This window comes from Melanotaenia boesemani, chromosome 5 (assembly GCF_017639745.1).
Source record: "Melanotaenia boesemani isolate fMelBoe1 chromosome 5, fMelBoe1.pri, whole genome shotgun sequence".
Taxonomy (NCBI): Eukaryota; Metazoa; Chordata; class Actinopteri; order Atheriniformes; family Melanotaeniidae; genus Melanotaenia; species Melanotaenia boesemani.
In genome coordinates this window covers 33821822-33839898 of record NC_055686.1, presented here as the reverse complement: position 1 = coordinate 33839898, position 18077 = coordinate 33821822, and the positions used below count along the sequence as shown (strand labels likewise).

Genomic DNA, 18077 nt, shown 5'->3' with positions numbered 1-18077 from the left:
ACCCTTATTTGCCTGTTTGTAGTTTATTCATTTAAGCAATTTTGACTCAAACGGGTTTCCTGCCATGAAATTTAAGATTAAGATCTGCCAGATGTTTCACAATTGCTATTAATGTCTTTTAAAATACATTTTTAGACGTTTTCTTCAAACATAATGAATCTTTAGTTTTTTTAGTGACTTTTTCACTATGAGTTACCCTTAAACTGTTTATTTATCCACTCTTCATTTCCATTTAATAGCCTAGTTAGAAAGAAAGAAAGAAAGAAAGAAAGAAAGAAAGAAAGAAAGAAAGAAAGAAAGAAAGAAAGAAAGAAAGAAAGAAAGAATAGTAGACTCCGCCTCAACCGTCAGTGCCGTTGTTATGGCGCACGCGGCAGGTAGAAAGCCCGCCTACCGCGAGCGGAGAGCACGCGAGCGTGTTTAAAATGCCCGCGTATTTGGGAAAACAGGTGCGCTTTTCTGTCCAACGCATGCGCACTATCCAGTGATAGAATTTCTAATGGGTACGCCAAATTGTCAGAACACCGGAAGTGGTATATTCATTCAGACGGCTGACTGCAGCGGGAGGGGTTTACGTTGGTAGACGGTAAAATTTGCGTGGTAGACGCAGACGAACAAGCTGGCATTCCCGCCACGTGTATGGACAATAGTTACATCAAACCAGCGTTTTGTCAGCCACGGAAACATCTTGGACCTTTTGGATAGCAGAGCCGCTCGTTCCACGGTGGAAACATTGTGAAAATGCAGTGACAGCTTTTTTACAAGGTGAGACCACGTCAAAGTCATCGTGTTAGCTAGCACCGTGTTAACCTACAGCTGCATTGCGACTAGACAGTTTCATCCATATACACATTAAACGTTGGTCGTTATGACTGTTTATTTAATCGTAGACTGAAACGACCAAAAGGCTGTTAAACCAAGTCTGAATAAATCCCAAATACAGTTAAATACTTACCCTTTTAGAAATTATCGGTAAATTTGTATATTTGTATTAATTTAACTTTACATCGTTGCCTTAGTTTCGTATTCTGCTTCTTGACTGAGTTGAACAGGTGCAGTTTTAGCTGTTCATATAAGAGGGAAGGGACGTTTTCTTCCCAGCGATAACGTCTTATTACAACTCAGTAAGTCTTTAGTTAGAGATTCTGTTAGTGAAATGCGTCTTTACTGTAGTTGAATCTGGACTTTGAAGCTTACCTAGCAGCCAGCTTCCCAATAAAGTACTTTAACCTGACAAGGATTGTTTTCATTCAATATTTTCCCGACATTTTGTGTTCATATCTGCATGTATGAGACATGATGGCTAACCTACGGGGACACGTGTGCGGTAAGAGTTTGAATGATTGTAAGGAAAGCCTGGCGACTCAGACACGTAGGCTTTGATTACACCTCAAAGAGATGAATGTGGTCAGTGACTCATTCTTCTGTCCCTTTAGATCTATAATATAGTACATCCTGATTGAAATAAAACTTCACAAGCTTCACTACAGTAAAACTGCCCAGGAGTATTTGATGCCTAGATACATGTTTTTGAGTATTAGATCATGAACAGTTCTCACAGGTGACTCAAAACTGATTTTAAAACTTTTAGATTAGATTCTGGTACAGTTGCATAACAATGAGGGGATTAAAGAGGGACAAATACCATGAGGCTCAAACTAGGAAAAACCTGCCAGAGATCAAATTATTTGGTGAGAAAGAATTGAATCTGTGTCAGCATCGTACCTGACAGTAAACAAGGAGAGTTTGTGATTAAATTCATTCATGTCCAGAGATAGAATAGAGAAGTGTCCACCACGACCATCTGTTAAACAATATCAACCCACTAAAACTAACTGAACCAATTTTACCAGCAGTAGGTCAGAAAGTGGTCATATGAGCTTCTAAAGGTGAGGAGGTGGGATTTCTTTGTCCTCATCTGAATGAGCTGCGTTCCATAAACTGAAGAAAATCCACTGTAAGCAGAGCTGGGGGGGTATTGGCATAGCTTGTGTTTAATTAAATTAACTAGTCAACCTTGGATACTCTGCAAACAGATATTATTTATTTTATTAAACCGATTAGAGGTGGATGACTCACAGCTGTCTGGGCTGATGAGTTTTGACGTGGTACCAAACAATGGCTTTCCCATGTTTCTTTGCTTATTATTTACAGAACCGTTTCACTGTAGGTGAGACTTGAAGTATATGTATATGTATAAAGTATATGTGGTTTTTACACTGATTAATTTTATCCAAAGTGACTTACAAGTGAGGGGTGCAGAGTGGTTATTGTACTGGATTAGTTTGCTGCTAGTTTTTAGTTCAGAGTAGTTTGGACATCAGCTGTCAATGATCAGGTGACTTAGTCCTGCAGAACCGGGCTCCATCAGCAGAGAAACAAACTCATCTGTAAATCCAAACTGTTTTTGTTTGACCTGTTCAGTCTGTGCTCTCAGATATTCTTGATTTATGTAGGTTTTCTGGTGTAGTTTAAAAAAAGACGGCAGGAACAAGGAAGTGTGCTGTTTGAGTTGTTTACGCCCACACACGTGACGTTTCTCTGAACAATCGAGTGGATGCAGTGTTTCATCATCTTGTCCCGACATGCTTGGAACTTCGGCTGAGATTTCATGGTGCTACGATAGCGACAAACGTTTTCTAACTTTCTGTATTTGTGTCGCAAGTATCAAATTTATAAGTACAGATTAATTCTGCAAGTCTAAAAACACAAGTCAGGTTTACAAATGCTAAACTTTTGTCCCACATTTTACATCCCTACTCAAGAACCAATTAGATTTCTCTAATCACTAACCAGTCACAGAGATGGGAGGGTGGAGGTCCTTTGTCTCCATGTTGGTCAGACGGATGTAGTGGTACTTTTCCACTAAGTTTGGTGTTTGGGGTGTATTTACACCAGGGTAGTCCAAGCGACTGAGATCTTTCTGGTGAGAAATGGCTAAAAATCTGCATCTTCATTTGATTTGTGGTTTTCAGATTTATAGATCTGACTTACAGTTTTCTACTTAGCAGAATTAATAGGCTTGATTTGTACTTAAACTTAAAATATGAAAATGAAGTTATGAGGCTTGTATGCCTGCCTGTGTTCTTTAAGATAACACCAGATCAAATATAGGATATTATCTGTTCCTTGGGACTACATACAACTGAATATAAACCAAAACAAAAAAGTGAACGTGTGTACCATGTCATGGAAAAGCAGTGTGACCAGGTTTTGTTTTCTTCAGCTTCTGTGATTCCTGTCCAGGTCACACAGGAGGAACTGATGTTGAAGAAGAAGCGAGTAGTTCTTTGGTGTCCTAGAAGCAGGTCTGAGTATTTCAGCCCGTTACCTTCTACACTTCAGCTCCTGTTTTATTGCCTTTCTGAAAACACTGAAGCTAAACAAGCAGCTTCTGGTAATGAAAAATACTCTTGCGTCATTTTAAATAGGCTGACAAAGCGCCCGTTAGCATTTATTTATATTAGAAGGGCTCAACTGCTTCATTTGGGATGTTATATTTTTCTCTTGTTTGCATGTTTTCCTTCTAAATGTCAGAGCTGGGTTTTACTTCGTCCATATGTCCTGTATATTTTGTAGCTGAAAGAGGAGGTGGGAAAGGCTTTCGTAATAAAGAAGATGGAGAGCCAGAGTGTTAAAGTCTCCCTCTTTAAGTGTATATTTGCTTATTGTTGCTTTGTTTGCATGTTTCATGCAGGATTTAACACAAAAAGCTGTTTTCACATTCCTCTGCTGAGAGAGGGAGAGCGTCTCTAAAATCTATTTACATTCACGACATGTACCAACATGCTAGATTTGATCATATAACGAAGCACGACTGAACGTAGGATGCAGCAAATATCCAGCCAGCCCAAAACCCAGAAATGAACTTTTCTTCCATTTGATGAGGTATTTCAACTATTTTTTTATGTGAAAATATGACTCAGCCGTTCTTTATGAGATCTTTAAAGATTTACAGTATGTTTGATGATAGAAAATCCAGCTCTGTATGCCTTGTGATTTCCTTGCCTTGTGTTTTTACACACCAATGTGCTGCTAAGCCCCCCTGAAAACTAAATATTGCAAGCTATATGGAGTTTTTTTGTTTGTCTCAGGTCTATAATCTGTCTAATCGCCTCCTGATGTGACTGCAACGCTTTACAGTCAGATTGTTTGTTTGGTTTTCTGCTCAGAAATATAACAGCAGAATTGTTAACTTGGATTGAATATATAATCGGGCAAATCACTCGCACACAAAAACAGTTCAAGGACAAAGACTGTACAAAGGGACATAAACAAGCTGCTGTTTGCGTTGAGCTCTGACTTTTAACCCTTAAAATTCCACTTAAATGCTGCTCACACGGAGCGTTATCGCTGATATTATCAGCAGTTTCTCAGGAACTGTGGTGTTTAACTCTGTGGGGCACATTGTGATGGACAGTTTGCCCTTTAGTGATCTACGGAAGTTTTCCAGGCATTTCTATCCCGTCCAGGAGGTTTACAATCCAGCCGCAAAACTCAGTATGGTAAATCCACAATGATCCATGATAACAGCATCATTCATCACATTTTCATAATCAAAACAAAGATCACTGTCACTACTGTTGCTAAGAGACCTCTATTTAGACCCAGAAATCATGATGAATCTGCTGCCTGTCAAATTTCCACCAATCAGAGAGCTTAGATTGACATCAGTGTTCAGTCAGGAGAAGCCAAAGATCATCCAGTGAGCAGAAAGTTCTACGTCTGTCTGAAAAGAAGAAAAATGATGCTCTTCTATGGCTGGAATAAAGCCGAGAAGCACGGTATTTGGTTTGCATAAATAACTGTACATAGCAACAGACAGCTGGAGAGAATGATGTGCAGATGGCTGTTGATTTGTGTGTTATTTCTACAAAGTTCTCTTGGTAATAAATTCTGTTTTGGTTGGCTTTTATGCTGCTTTATCTATGGATACATTCATTTTGGCCTCATAATCTGAGTTTTAGGGGTTAATGCCTTTCAGTGATCGGTGGGACCCTGATGAAAGCACAATGAAAACCAAACCCCTTCCTGAGCACAAACAGTTTAATATTTATCCTGCGGGTGCACCTGGTGTTCTGGTTGTTGTTAAATTTAGAGGAGCAAAGTTATTTTTACATGCTCTGCCACCATCTGAGGCGCATCTCCCACTTCCATCTTCATTAATGTGTCGGACAAAATGAAAGCCACGCGGGAGGTTTTATGACCTTTTATGTCCACAACGTTTTAGCTTCATCTATGATTTACTTCTCATTAGTTCTGCTCAGCAGACTTGAACACGCCGTGAAGATTAATAACTGTGGAAGGAGCTAATTTAGTGGCTTTGAAAGCAATGTCACTGGAAAGGGGGCAGTCTTTTATGGAAAATTCACCCGCTGTACAAACCTGAGATTCCTGGCAAAGACAGGACCGAGTGAGCTGAAGGATGTTGACTCAACAGTCTTATGACTGACTGGATTGTGTGTGTGTGTGTGTGTGTTGCTTCAGGCCACTCTAAAAATGACGTGTTTCTGGTACACCTGCTTTTGTTTGTAGGAACAATGGGAAGTCTTCTGGCTCCTGAAGATAAACCGATTGGTCACAAAGGAAAAACTGATGAATCAGTGGAGAAAAAAAGAAAAAAAAAAGTCACGTTTTCCCCACAAACAACTCTGTTGGATGTTAATGAGGAACTAGTCCAGGCTATAAATGTTATTGTGGCTCTGGCTCACGCCACACAGACGCTGGAAGTGCTGTCAGAGCTTTTTTGGTGAGTGGCTCGATAACCTTTCAGTCATGTTGTTTACACAGCGAGCGGGGAGGTGCTGGACTCAAGTTCTTGATTACTGTAGACATTGAATTTGTTCCCAGCCTCAGGGGGCTGGCTTCACAGCCGAAACCTAAAAGGGAAATTATTGAAACTTTTCTACTTCGGGTCATTTAACTGGACACGTGCTTTAATGATGTCACCATTACAGATTTTTTTGGGTGTAACTGTCAGAGAAATATTCACGATTTATTATTTGTTAATTTTCTAACACTAAATGTGTAAAATTTCATTTATTTCTATGTTTTGATGCAAAAATAACAAAATAATATAGAAAGAAAGTAACTAAAATCTCATTCCAGCTAAATCCCCTCTGCTCTGTAGGGCAAGTATCGTCACTAATTTCCTGATATAGATTAATTTACAGATATTTATATAACACCAATTTTTCAACTTCTGTAAGCCAGGTCATCAACCCGGGATCACAGGGCCAGGAGGGCAGTGTCGTCTGAAAACGTTTGCATATGACAAGATGGAGAACTGTGCCTATAATCTGCTGTGTAAAATGTAAATTGAAAAGAAGATAAAAGCGTCCCCTGTGGGCACCAGATGTATTGATCAGCCCTGATCCAGACGTGTCTGCAGGCCGTTTTATTTGCCGGGATTATTGCAGCCTCTTGCTAGAATGTGAATCCGCTGCAGTAAGTATTAACACTTCCGCAGTCGGGTTTGCTTAACCTCTTTTTTTTGTTGGCTTTGCTCTTTCTAGACTGTCCTGCTGCAGGATGAAGGTCCAAAAAAACGCTCCGCAGGACCGGTGAGTTTCTCTTCCCATTATTTGCTCTCGACCACAGGTTTTCCAGCTGTGACAATCTATAAACTCTTAGACCTTTCACTCATGGTTTCTTTTACTTCCCACCTACAGGGGCTGTTTAGTGGGCATCATTTTCTTCATTTTGGGCCTGGGAACGCTGCTGCCATGGAATTTCTTCATGACTGCATCACTGGTAAAAAAACAAAAAAAAAAAAAAAAAAACAGAACTTAAAAACTGAACTGAAACTGTTAAATTCCTTAAGTCAGCAAATTTGACACCTTGTGTTCACATGTCCATGTCGAGCCTCTTTATGCACGCAAGTTGCACATCTGAGTGCTGACACTTCAGTCAGCTATTTTCAGCTGCTTCCGATGGAGGATGGAGTCACCAGCATCAAATGGAAAGCAGCGTGATTCTAGTCCTGCAATGAGACGCCTCTGGTCCCTGCTTCAGAAGTCTTTTATTACTGATTAACATCCCAGTCTAAATTATTTAATCGTTATACTAATTATTTAGTTTTATATGTGAAATCCAGGGTCTTTATCAGCTGGATATTAGTGTGTGAAATGAAATGAAACTATTCAATACAGACTGGACTTTGTGCTGATTTTTCTGGAAAAGTTTGGAAAGAGGCCCTGTGTAAATACAGCCGGCCGTTAGAGGACTGCTTTCAAAGTGTATGTTGATAAGTTGCTGGTCTCATTACAGACAATGTGGATAAATATAGACGTGCATTGCAAAGTGTTGAGCTGTTTTTTATAGCCTCCAATCAGCCTGACTTTATTTTAATCTTTTAAAGTGATCTTTTTTTTCTTATTTTCAGTCCAGTCCTTGTACCTGACCAGTTTCTCAGGAATCTGTTTTTTTAAAGTTTCTTAGAACTGATTCCTGAGAATTGTTCTGTGAATAAGGCGGCTAATGGCGGCTATGAAGGCTAATTCCTGGCTTCGTGTGGATGAAAGGGTGGATTGCTAAAATACTTTTTGTGGTTTTACTGCAGTTCGGCTCAGTGGAGACGGCCTGGAGCGGTTACAGCTGAGTTTCTCCTTACGGCACTATTTCACATGCCAGCAACTGGATATCAACACACTGGCTGATTCATCAAAGAAAGTGAAGAGGACATTATCAGAAGAAAAGAGAGATAAAATTAAAGACAAGAGTCAACATCAGATAACTGGCAGGAGAGCTCTCAGAGAAGAGACAGGATGAAGATAGATGCTGAATTAGCCGTTGTTAGTAGCGCCTCACTGAGAAAGTCTGCATAAGCTCGCTAGTGCTTCTTTAAAAATGTTCAGAATAGCCAGTGTGTTGATATCCAGTTGCTAGCATGTGACGTGGTGCGTAAAGTGAAACTTAGCTGTAACATGATGCTGCTGAGCAACAACGGCTCCAGGAATATACTTCATAAACGTCTTTGTGCCATAAGACAATTCAGAAAGTGTTTTAAAGTCAGAAAGTTCAATAGTTCTACTTTTACAAGATGGGGGGGATAAAAAAAATAATTTGCATGAATGTGCAGTTTTTTTTAACCATGTGATTTAGTGCAGGATGAATACACCAAAGATTAGAATCCAGTTTGTATACAGCAGGGTTTTGAGCAAAGTTTTTACCATAAAGTGATTTAATAGGTCTCAGAAGAGGTTTGTGTCAAATATGAAACAGTTGGCATTAAGGGGTTAAACTAAAACAGTAACGAATAGATGCAAAGAGGCATCACATTCTCATTTCTTTAGTTCATCTTAAAGATAACCGTTAAATTGAGATGAATCACACAAGAACTGGACTGAAAATCTGCGGTAACACGGTGGAGAGATGAATCCTTCCCAGACAGCAGACCTTACCGATAGAGGTCTGGAGAACTGTTCCCGAAGACTGCTCAAAGGAAGAGAAACTAGTCTAAGGATGGGTTCACATTACAAGTATTAAAAGACTTCATTTTGGTTCTGGCGCTACAGACGACAGCATCCACACCGGCCAAGCCGAACTGAGTTTTGGCTTTGTGCTAATTTTTACCGCACAAGGTCGGCATCAGAGAGCCGAACCAGCAAATACACAGGAAAAAGATTTAGTGCAACACTTTAATATAGTCTTAATAGTCTCAGTATTTTCTCTTTGTATTAAAAGTACAGATTGATGATGATAGTGATGCCTAAGTTTTCAGTTAAACTGGGAGCTGCCTGGTCGAACTGGGCTGCTTTCATGTCAACCACAGGGGATCTCATCTGTTTGCACATTTTAGGAAATTATTTTCAGTTTTTCTGGAAGTCGGTGCAGCATGACTCAGCACATTTGTACATAAATATTGTTTATGTATCAGCAACAGATCAGATCAGATCATTACAGAGAATTAGGAAGTCTCATCGGCCATCTATGAGCCATTAACTAACCAGTGATTTCCACAGTATTCTTTATGCATCAGTGCTTCCTGTGTACTCTTATCACTCACAGATATTTCCTTCCTGCTTTTCAGTTGCATGTAAGATGGCTGTTTTTTATCTTCCTACTATTTTAACATGTGATCTAACTTCTGCCTCGTTTCACTGTGGTTTTGTAGTACTTCCAAGGTCGTCTAAACACGACAGAATACAACAATGGCACAGTGGTGGTGCGCAAGGAGTATTACTTCAACAACTGGATGACCCTGCTGTCCCAGCTGCCCCTGCTGCTCTTCACCTTGCTCAACTCCATCCTTTACCAGAGGTTGGTGATGATGGGGGTTACACTGGGCCTGGCGATGCGCTGATTTACCGGGTTTTTCTATCAAATGCTTCTTTCTTTTACTGTTAAAGTTGACATTATATGAGGCTCTGGATCACTAACACTAAAAATCAAAAGGTGTTACTATAGTCTGTAAGAGCCCCCCAACAAGAAGTAGAAGGCTGACATGAGCCCTCCGAAGTGGTTCCTCCGTGTTTCCGATAAGTTCATGGCTTGTTTGGGTTGTAAATGTGGGTCTGGTCTGCTTTCAGGATATCTGAGGCGGTGCGGATCGCAGGTAGCCTCGTTTTTATCCTGCTGCTCTTCATCCTCACGGCAGTGCTGGTTAAAGTACCCATGGAGGAAGACCGCTTCTTCTCCGTCACCATGGCTACCATCTGGTTCATCAACTGTAAGTCGGTGTAGCTGTGTCTGTGAGAGAGACAGCCGAATCTGTATTTGGGACATGATTGACATCTCCTCCTCCTCGTGCAGCCTTCGGCGCCGTGCTGCAGGGCAGTCTGTTCGGCCTGGTGGGTCTGCTGCCTCAGAAGTACAGCGCCGTCTTCATGAGCGGCCAGGGGCTCGCAGGAACCTTCGCTGCTGTCGCCATGCTGCTAGCCATAGCCAGTGAGCCACCCACATGCACACAGAAACGCCACCAGGCACATAACGCCCTGTTGCCTAGTAACAGAGGACATGAAACGAATGTAGAGCTTGCCAAATCAGCATGACGCCTCATAACACTCTTCTGTTGCTCGTAATGTGATCATTCAGGTGATGCTGACTCTGAGACTGCAGCGCTGGGTTACTTCATCACACCATGTGTAGGAACCCTGGTCACGCTCTGCAGCTACCTGCTGCTGCCACGCCTGGTCAGTCACTCATTACCCACAATCCATTTTAGCCTCAGCTTCATGACACCACCTCAGTTTTTATCCATTTTTGGGGATATGTTGGACATCCACAGAAACACAGTTTTATCTGACTATAAAGAGCAAAGAACTGAGCTAATTTCATCACTTCTATCTGAAAATGTTGCTCCTGCTTGTCTGTAATCTGGTATTTTAGTCCAAACATGTGTGTAGAGGTCAGAAGAATCTGCAGCTTTGCTTCTGTTTTGCCGGTTGTTTGATGTTTTTTCTTTCCTTTGTTTGCACGCAGCGCTTTGCTCAGCATTACCTGAAAAGAAGCAGCAATTATGAGGAAGAAACTACAGACGAGCTTCTGAAAGGTGAGACTTTGGCTGCTCCTCCTTGGTGCAGCTTAACTCAAATGAGAAGCATCTACAAAACAAACGTGCATGTACATTTAAGGTTCTGCGTAAAGACAAACATTTAGTCATTTCTTGTATGAGTATATATTTATATATGGTGGTAAATGTGTATTTATACACACATTGGTAAATGTGTATTTATACACATTTATATTTATAGAAAATGGAGGACAGATGTAAAAGTCAACATCTGAAGGGCTTAAAGTATTTCTTTTGGAAATGACCCATGTTTCATGGATAATGCCTGTGAAATATTTTCTACAGTAAATCACTTCTCAGTCCTTATCCATCATCAATAAACCCCAGCTGTGAAACTTCACTTCATTTTTGGGGAATATTTGTATTTGTTTCCAACTTAAGATGTACATGCATGCACATTTACTTGTTAGCAGCCTTTTCTCTTACACCCCCCTGAAGAATTTACATCCACGTTCCCCCACGTCAGTCTTTCTGTCTTCAGTCTGATTTATTAGTGCGCGCTCTTTAACATTAGCAGGATTAAGCCCATCGGACATTTGTCTGACAGTGAGTTAAAGTCTGTTTGCTTTCCCACTGAGTCCACGGTTCTTTGCTTCACAGTCTGGCTGAATCAGATCAATTCACTGGAACATGAAGTCATTAAGTCAGTTGACCCTCCATTTATCCAATTACAGGCTGTTCCCAGACAAAGACGGGGTCTGTCAGCCTCACCAGGCCCAGAGCTCCACCCCCTCACATAGGACATCACAGCCGATGTTTTACAATAAAGTTTCTATATAACTTTCTGGGATGATGTATATTTACAGATGGCAGCAAGATGGAAAACGGGAAGCTGAACGGTCACGCTAACGGCTTAGTGAGCGATACCGCGGCTAAGCCCAGCAGTCAGGCAGGGCTGGAACTGGTTTCCAGTACAGAGTCTAAGAAGCCCTTCCTGTCACTGGAGCCGGCTGAGAGGGGACAAGCCAAGGCTTCTGTGTTGGAAGTCTTCAGAAAGGTAAATCCAGTGGATAAATGATAAAAAAGAATATATATAAATGCACAGACTGCCTTCATTTATTTATCTTGGACTACTTTAGGACCCATTGAGCATTTAAGTTGTGTCTCTTCAGATTTGGGTGATGGCGTTCTGTGTGACGTTTGTGTTTACGGTCACCTTGTCCGTGTTCCCTGCTGTTACCGTGGACGTGAAAACATGGTTCCCAGGAAGATGGGGTACGACTCAGCACACTTCAGACGAAGCTTTCACCAAGGCTGTGCTGCATCCTCGTGTTTCTAACCGCTGGATGCCGTATTCTTTATATTTCAGAGCGCTTCTTCATCTCTGTGTGTTGCTTCTTGATGTTCAACATCAACGACTGGCTCGGTCGGACCATCACCACATGGATACACTGGGTGAGCATCCTCCACCACGATAACTTTCCCCAGTCTGATTCCACTGTATGAAGTATTTTATTTACAATCAAGTTATTTATTGTTTTTTATACATATATATAATTCAGTTTATTTATAATTCCCCACTAGGATTAAAAGGTTTTTATTTTATCTTTCATCTCATACGCTTGTTTTTAAATAGATATTTTCATTGTAATAAGATGTAAAAAGTGGAGTTGATTCTTTCTGAAACTCTTTGGTTCGCTGCAGATGTGCAGTTATCTTGCATCATGTAGTCATCATCCTCCCACCGAGCTGACTCACTACCTTCTCAGACCGTTGCTCTTTTCCCTGGAAGCTCCGTATGTGATAAGTTGTTTTGAACATGCCTCACTTCCACATCTAAATGACTGTAAGCAGCCTGCGGGTCACCACAGGGCCTCCAGCGTGGTTTCACGGTGCTTTACATGTTGGCTTTTGGTCTGGGGTGTAACAGAGGGGCAGAGTTGGATCATTTCCACTGAAATCTACTATTGTTCTTTAGTTTTGTGTTTTTACATGAAGAGGCTGGTTCACAGTTGTTTGGTATTTTCCTGATAGCTTTTTAATTTATTTATATGTTTTTATTCCTCACTAGGGATGCCTGATTTCACAAGTGATCACAGGATTAAACAGCACAATAAGTTTATTATAAAGATCCCTCAGTACGGTCATTTTCCATAAAAGATGATGTCTGAGGCTTTTGGACAGAGCAGAGCAACGTCTGAACACAACGTCGCAGCGACCTCTATGAGTTGCTTTGTTGTCCATGTGCACTGCAGAGGAGGCGTGTTAGAGTGGGACGGTATTCCCTCCAAACACACAGTAAGGCGTCCTTGTGGGATTTATTTGGTTAGAGTGTTGCGTGGAGGACTCACCGGCCTGTAAAGCAGGACATAAACAGTTAGAGAAAGGAGGAAAAACACTGAATATGTTTGGCCAGATGAGGGTAAAGTTCTGGTAAATGTTCAGCGGTTCGGTTAAATGACGTTAATGTTTATCTGACGTCATGGTGAAATTATGTTTAATAATGAAGTAATTTGTGTCGAAGTCGGTGCCTTTTAGTCGGAACTGTGCAATGGTCTGCAGGAGAAACCATATTTAATTCTTGATATCTGCTCGTTTCTTTACTTCCACTGTTCGTTGTATTTATGTGCCAAACTGCAGCTGTTGTGCTAAAGAACAGCTGGAATTCAGAGCTGTGTGTGTTTAATTTTCCACTCCGGTTTAAAAGCATTTCATGTGCTTCCAGAAAGAATCCTCCCCTGTCCAGGTAGCGGTCCTGTAGCCTCTGGGAGTGGGAATGATTTATTCTTTACAGAGCAGAGGAGGTTTAGCTGGAGCCAGACGTTTTGGTTGCTGTATTATTTTATGGTTGCATCAAAAAGAGAAATATAAAAAATCACTTTTAATCAGATGCAGTTTACACAAAGAAAAAAAAAAAGTTGAATCTGATCAGTATTTGATTTACTTGGGCGTGCTTGGTGTTCGGATCCCACGGGGAGGACGTCTGTTCAGAGATTCCTCCTCCTTGTTTGGTCTTAACTCCCATAATGTCCTCACACTGAGGACCGGGACCACATGATGGTTAAAGACTCGCTGCAGGAGGAGTTGTTATTGTTTTACAGGTTAAGAAATGAATGCAGTGGCCAAACCTCAGCACTGTTTTTTTTGTTAATTTCTCTGCATTTATCGTTTTTTATTTTCTCTAAGCAGTCAGATTATTTGCGTTACAGACCAGAAACGTGTATAAATGGTTTATAAACCCTGTTGGTGCCGCTGTGGTCATCCCAGCATCCATCCACCTGAGGGGTCACCATTAGAAAGAAATGCAGTAAAAACGTGACTGTGCCTCCACTTGAAGGATAAAGTGACATTAAACTAAATGGTTTGCTAGTCTCCGGTCTCCGGTGTAGAAGCTGGTAGCAGTTTTATGTTTGTTGTGCCAGATGGTCCCGTCTCGCCTGCACGGCTCGGCTCCCACGCCTCCACATGTAAATCCCTGCTGTGGCCCATTTCCACACAGTCAGGATGTCTGTTGTTCAGACTGATTAATAAACTACTTCATCATTTTCTGTTTTAGGGACTTGGTTTTCCGTCTTTTCCTCATGTGGTTTTATATCCTCTGACGCCTGTTTTCTCCTGCTTCTCAACAGCCTCGGAAAGACTCGGTTCTCTTCCCAGTGCTGGTCGTGTCCAGGGTGGTCTTCATCCCTCTGCTGATGCTGTGTAACGTCCAGAGCCGCTCCTACCTTCCTGTCCTCTTCCCCCACGATGCTGCTTTCGCTTTCATCATGTCTCTCTTCTCTCTGTCCAGCGGCTACTTCGTCTGCCTCTCCATGTCCTACGCTCCACAGTGAGTACAAGAAGTTTGAGGCTCAATATGCTAAAAACTGGCCAAAATGTGGCTTTATGGAGAAACTTGCAGGACTTTTAAAGGCTTTTAAAGTTGTTGTAGCTCAGGGATGGGCAAAGCTGGTCCTTTAGGGCTGCAGTCCTGCAGGTTTTGGATGTTTCTACTTCAGCACACCTGAATCAGATTAATGGTAAAACCTCTTTGGGCAGAACTTGACAGCAAGCTGCCGAGGAGAGCCAACAGAGTCAGGTGTGACGGAGCAGTTAAACATCTAAGACCTGCAGGACTCTGGCCTTCAAGGATTGGAGTTGCCTACCCCGGTTTTAACTGAAGACTGGGGGATAAGGATGGGATGAAATGGAATAAGTCGACCAGAACTGGTATCGTAATAAAGTGGGTAAGAGTCGGACTGAGGAGGAACCTGCAGCGTTTTCTGGCCTTCAGACAGCTGAGATGAACGTTTCACAGGGCGGGACTCATAATTTCTTTACATTCAGACATCTTCTAATGTCTTTTATGCTAAAAAAAAAAAAAAAAGTTAAATATAATGAATATAATGATAATTAAAACTATCCTTGACGTAAATATACTTCCAGCCTCTTCCAGCTCACTTTCTACCAAAGCTGCTCCAATTCTGGTTCAGAACCAGAGCCGAACTTAAGGTCCAGCATGTCAGAGATCAATGATCGATTTTTAATATTTAATTAAAAATCTTTTTATTGGTATGTAGTCACGTTAGTAGAATAACTGTTCTGTTTTTATTCTCTTAGAATAAATTATTTACATGTACTTATCGTAGGTTCATATACATGCCAGCCGTCATATTGGTGCCACCACTTACGCTACGGTGTCTCTGAATGGACAAACATGTGTAAAGTGAGCTTTAAAACTGCAGTACTGCTTGAGATAAGTAACCATAGAAGAAGACAGTACCCACGTACACAATGATGAAGCGGTTACCTGTGGCGCAGCCAGGCTGCACCTGAGGCCTCTGCATCCGCTTACAGATGAAAACATGTTTGTATCTGAAGGAATTTTGGCCACTGACTTCCACCATCCGTTGAACTTGACATTTGAAGTAATTTCTATGCCCATCTTCACCACTAGATGTCAGTAATCTGGCCTCTAATTTGTACCTAATTGTTAGAAGAAAGATGCTGATGTTGCTCAGGTTAAAACTGATCCAGTTGATGAAATATTTTCTGTATGAAAAGATTTTGTAGTTCTTTATATACTAAAATTTGATATCTGTCTTCAGGATGGTTGATCCAAAGGATGCCGAGACTGCCGGAGCCCTGATGACCTTCTTCTTGGCTCTGGGTCTGTCCATCGGGGCCGCCCTGTCCTTTCCCCTCCGGACTCTGGTTTAGTTCCAGACATTGCAGTACTCCCTCTTAGGAGTGCTGCTGTGTCTGGGACTAGAAGGAAGGATGTTAAATATGAGGAACCCTCATTCTGCTCCTGCTTCGCCACTTTCTGTCTTTCCTCCACGTACCATCAGACGCAGCGACGCGAACTCTGAATGAAGCTGAGACTGTCGGTCAAAACCACGCCGACTAAAGAGTCCTTCAAGAAGTAGGAATAAGAAAAGACTGCATGGAGGTCCAACAGTTGGACCATTTGTTTTTCTTCCATTTTAAGATGTATTTATGTTTTTTTTTTAGTTTAGTTTTATTGAGAAGAGTTAGATTATTACACTGGCAGGTGTGTAGAGAAAGGGAAAAATGGCATTATTATTATTTTCAGTGGTTTTGCTGCCGTTGGGCCTTGTTTCTGACTTTTGGGATGAAATTTTTTGTTTTATTTAATAGCTTGAATGATCACACACAATCGACTTTGATTATAGATGCTTTTATATGTTTTCTCTTTAGTGTTTGTGTTTTTCTATTTTCTAACAAATCTAATGAAATGTTTTGTTGTATTAGAACAACAATCCAAATGTCCAATTGTAACTTTAAAAATATTTAATGACCTTCTTTCAGGGACTTGGGTGGATTAAATGAGACCAGTTGGATAAACAAAAGAAACAAGGACATGCACGTTGACAATGCTCAAACTTCTGACAGACTCACCCCTTTGCAATTATATAACTGGTCACCCCTCCCCCTCTGTCTCCATCCATTTCCTGAGTACATCCACCACCTCCCAGTTTCCAGCATTAAGGCAGCTACTGCCATCTACTGGTCAGAAGACTTGAATGGCAGATACAAAGCAACAGGATGGGGACGTGACCTGTAGCATGTTATTTGTCTCTTTGTACTGGTCATGTTTCAGGTTAACTGGTTACATTAGACTCCGACACCATGACTGTTGCACAGCTTGTAGTTTTTCAGTAAATATTTACAGCTGTACTGTAAGTTCTCCAAGGACTGGCACTTGTTTTGTTTTGTAGTGACTCACAAGATGTACTATAATTATCTGTTTATGTGAGCACTTGTTGAGGGAAAAGTGTCTCTGAGCCATGCTGACAAATTTTAATTGCTGCAGGATTTTCATCATATTGGTCACTGACGTAAGCAGCTCCTGCTTTCATGAGCTGTACTTGTACTCTGAGGCGTGGTGAAAATGTGGAAGCTATTGCTTTAAAATGACCAAGCTGGCTTAAACCTGACAGGAGGGGCCAATCAGTAAGATTTCTGTTTCAGGTTAGAAAGTTGGATTTGACTCGTAGGCTGTTACCACCATTGTTGAAAATGACCCACATTTTCTACACTCATCTGTAAAGTTCAGGTAAGTGTTCATAACTGAACACTTAAAAATTGATACGGTGCAGGAAAAACTTAATGTACATGGTTTTAAAATGGCATTTTTATGGTTTCAGTTAGTGTGTAGTTAGACTTTATTCAGCTGCAGTCATTTGTTTATTCAACCCACACTTGTGCAGTAGGTGTGTTTCAGTTCTGTGCAGCCACATTTTGGACGTTACCTCTGCTTACAGCTCAGCAGTGCTCCAGTCAAACCATTACAGATGAAATGGTAAAGGGAAGTCAAGCTGGTGCATCCTCATCTGTCAATAAATGGAGAATTCAAATCAGTTTTGAGTTTGTGTTTATTTCATTTTAAAGAGTTACGTGAGTTGATGTTTTTCATGTTGACACAATATTTGGTGCTAAATAAATTATTTAGACCTGATGAGAAATTAGATCTGCATACAAGCAAATCTGCTCATCCAGTCATAAAAACATCAGCCATCCTCTTAATGAGCCTAATGTTTGGATTTAAAGTAGTGAAATACAAGTTTTCCAAAGTTTCAAACATTTCCAGATGATGAAAACTAGCGTGAACGTCACAATGATGCAATTTCTAGATGCTGGTGGTCCTCGTCCAGTTAGAGCATGACTTAAATAACTTCGAGCTAAACAAAGTCTTCACGTCGTTTGCATAGACCCTGAATAAGTTGTAAACCATCATACAACAATTTCCCATCATACATTCATTTTGCTTCTTAGATCATCTGTCAGTTTTTTAGTTTATAATGTCCCACCTTTGAAAAAATCCATTTATTAGAAATGGTGTTAACACCAGTCAGGTTTATTACTGCAGAGGCCGTCTCCCTTTTTCCTCCAGAACTGCCTTAGTTCTTGGTGGCATAGACTGAACATGGTGGTGGAAACATTCCTCAGAGGTTTTGCTCCATACTGACATGACAGCAGGTTTGTCGGCTGCATCCATGATGAGAATCTCCCGTTCCACCACATCCCAAAGCTGCTCTACTGGACTGAGATCTGGTGGCTGTGGAGGCCGTTGGAGTCCAGTGAACTCATTGTCATGTTCTAGAAAGCAGGTGGAGATGAT

General features: G+C 41.1%; 1 protein-coding gene across 3 annotated transcripts; it reads left to right on the top strand.

The window, feature by feature from the left end:
- Positions 1–540: 540 nt before the first annotated feature.
- LOC121639961 (equilibrative nucleoside transporter 2) lies at positions 541–17316 on the top strand. Of its 3 annotated transcripts, none has more exons than XM_041985558.1 (13): positions 541–765; positions 6516–6563; positions 6672–6753; positions 9116–9261; positions 9531–9670; positions 9754–9888; positions 10036–10133; positions 10423–10492; positions 11320–11510; positions 11626–11728; positions 11823–11908; positions 14083–14282; positions 15541–17316. In XM_041985558.1, exons 2-13 carry the CDS (start codon positions 6532–6534, stop codon positions 15650–15652), a joined length of 1395 nt encoding a protein of 464 aa, XP_041841492.1. In that variant the 5' UTR covers positions 541–765; positions 6516–6531; the 3' UTR covers positions 15653–17316. The 3 variants fall into 3 exon arrangements, with proteins under 3 accessions (XP_041841492.1, XP_041841491.1, XP_041841493.1); XM_041985557.1 differs by lacking the exon at positions 541–765 and adding an exon at positions 3791–3888; XM_041985559.1 differs by lacking the exon at positions 541–765 and adding an exon at positions 5418–5749.
- The last annotated feature ends 761 nt before the right edge of the window (positions 17317–18077 follow it).

Coding starts and splice junctions, on each gene's coding strand:
- LOC121639961 (XM_041985557.1), top strand. Junction 10,493..11,319: donor TACAGACGAGCTTCTGAAAG/GTGAGACTTTGG, acceptor GTATATTTACAG/ATGGCAGCAAGATGGAAAAC. Junction 11,511..11,625: donor TGTTGGAAGTCTTCAGAAAG/GTAAATCCAGTG, acceptor GTGTCTCTTCAG/ATTTGGGTGATGGCGTTCTG.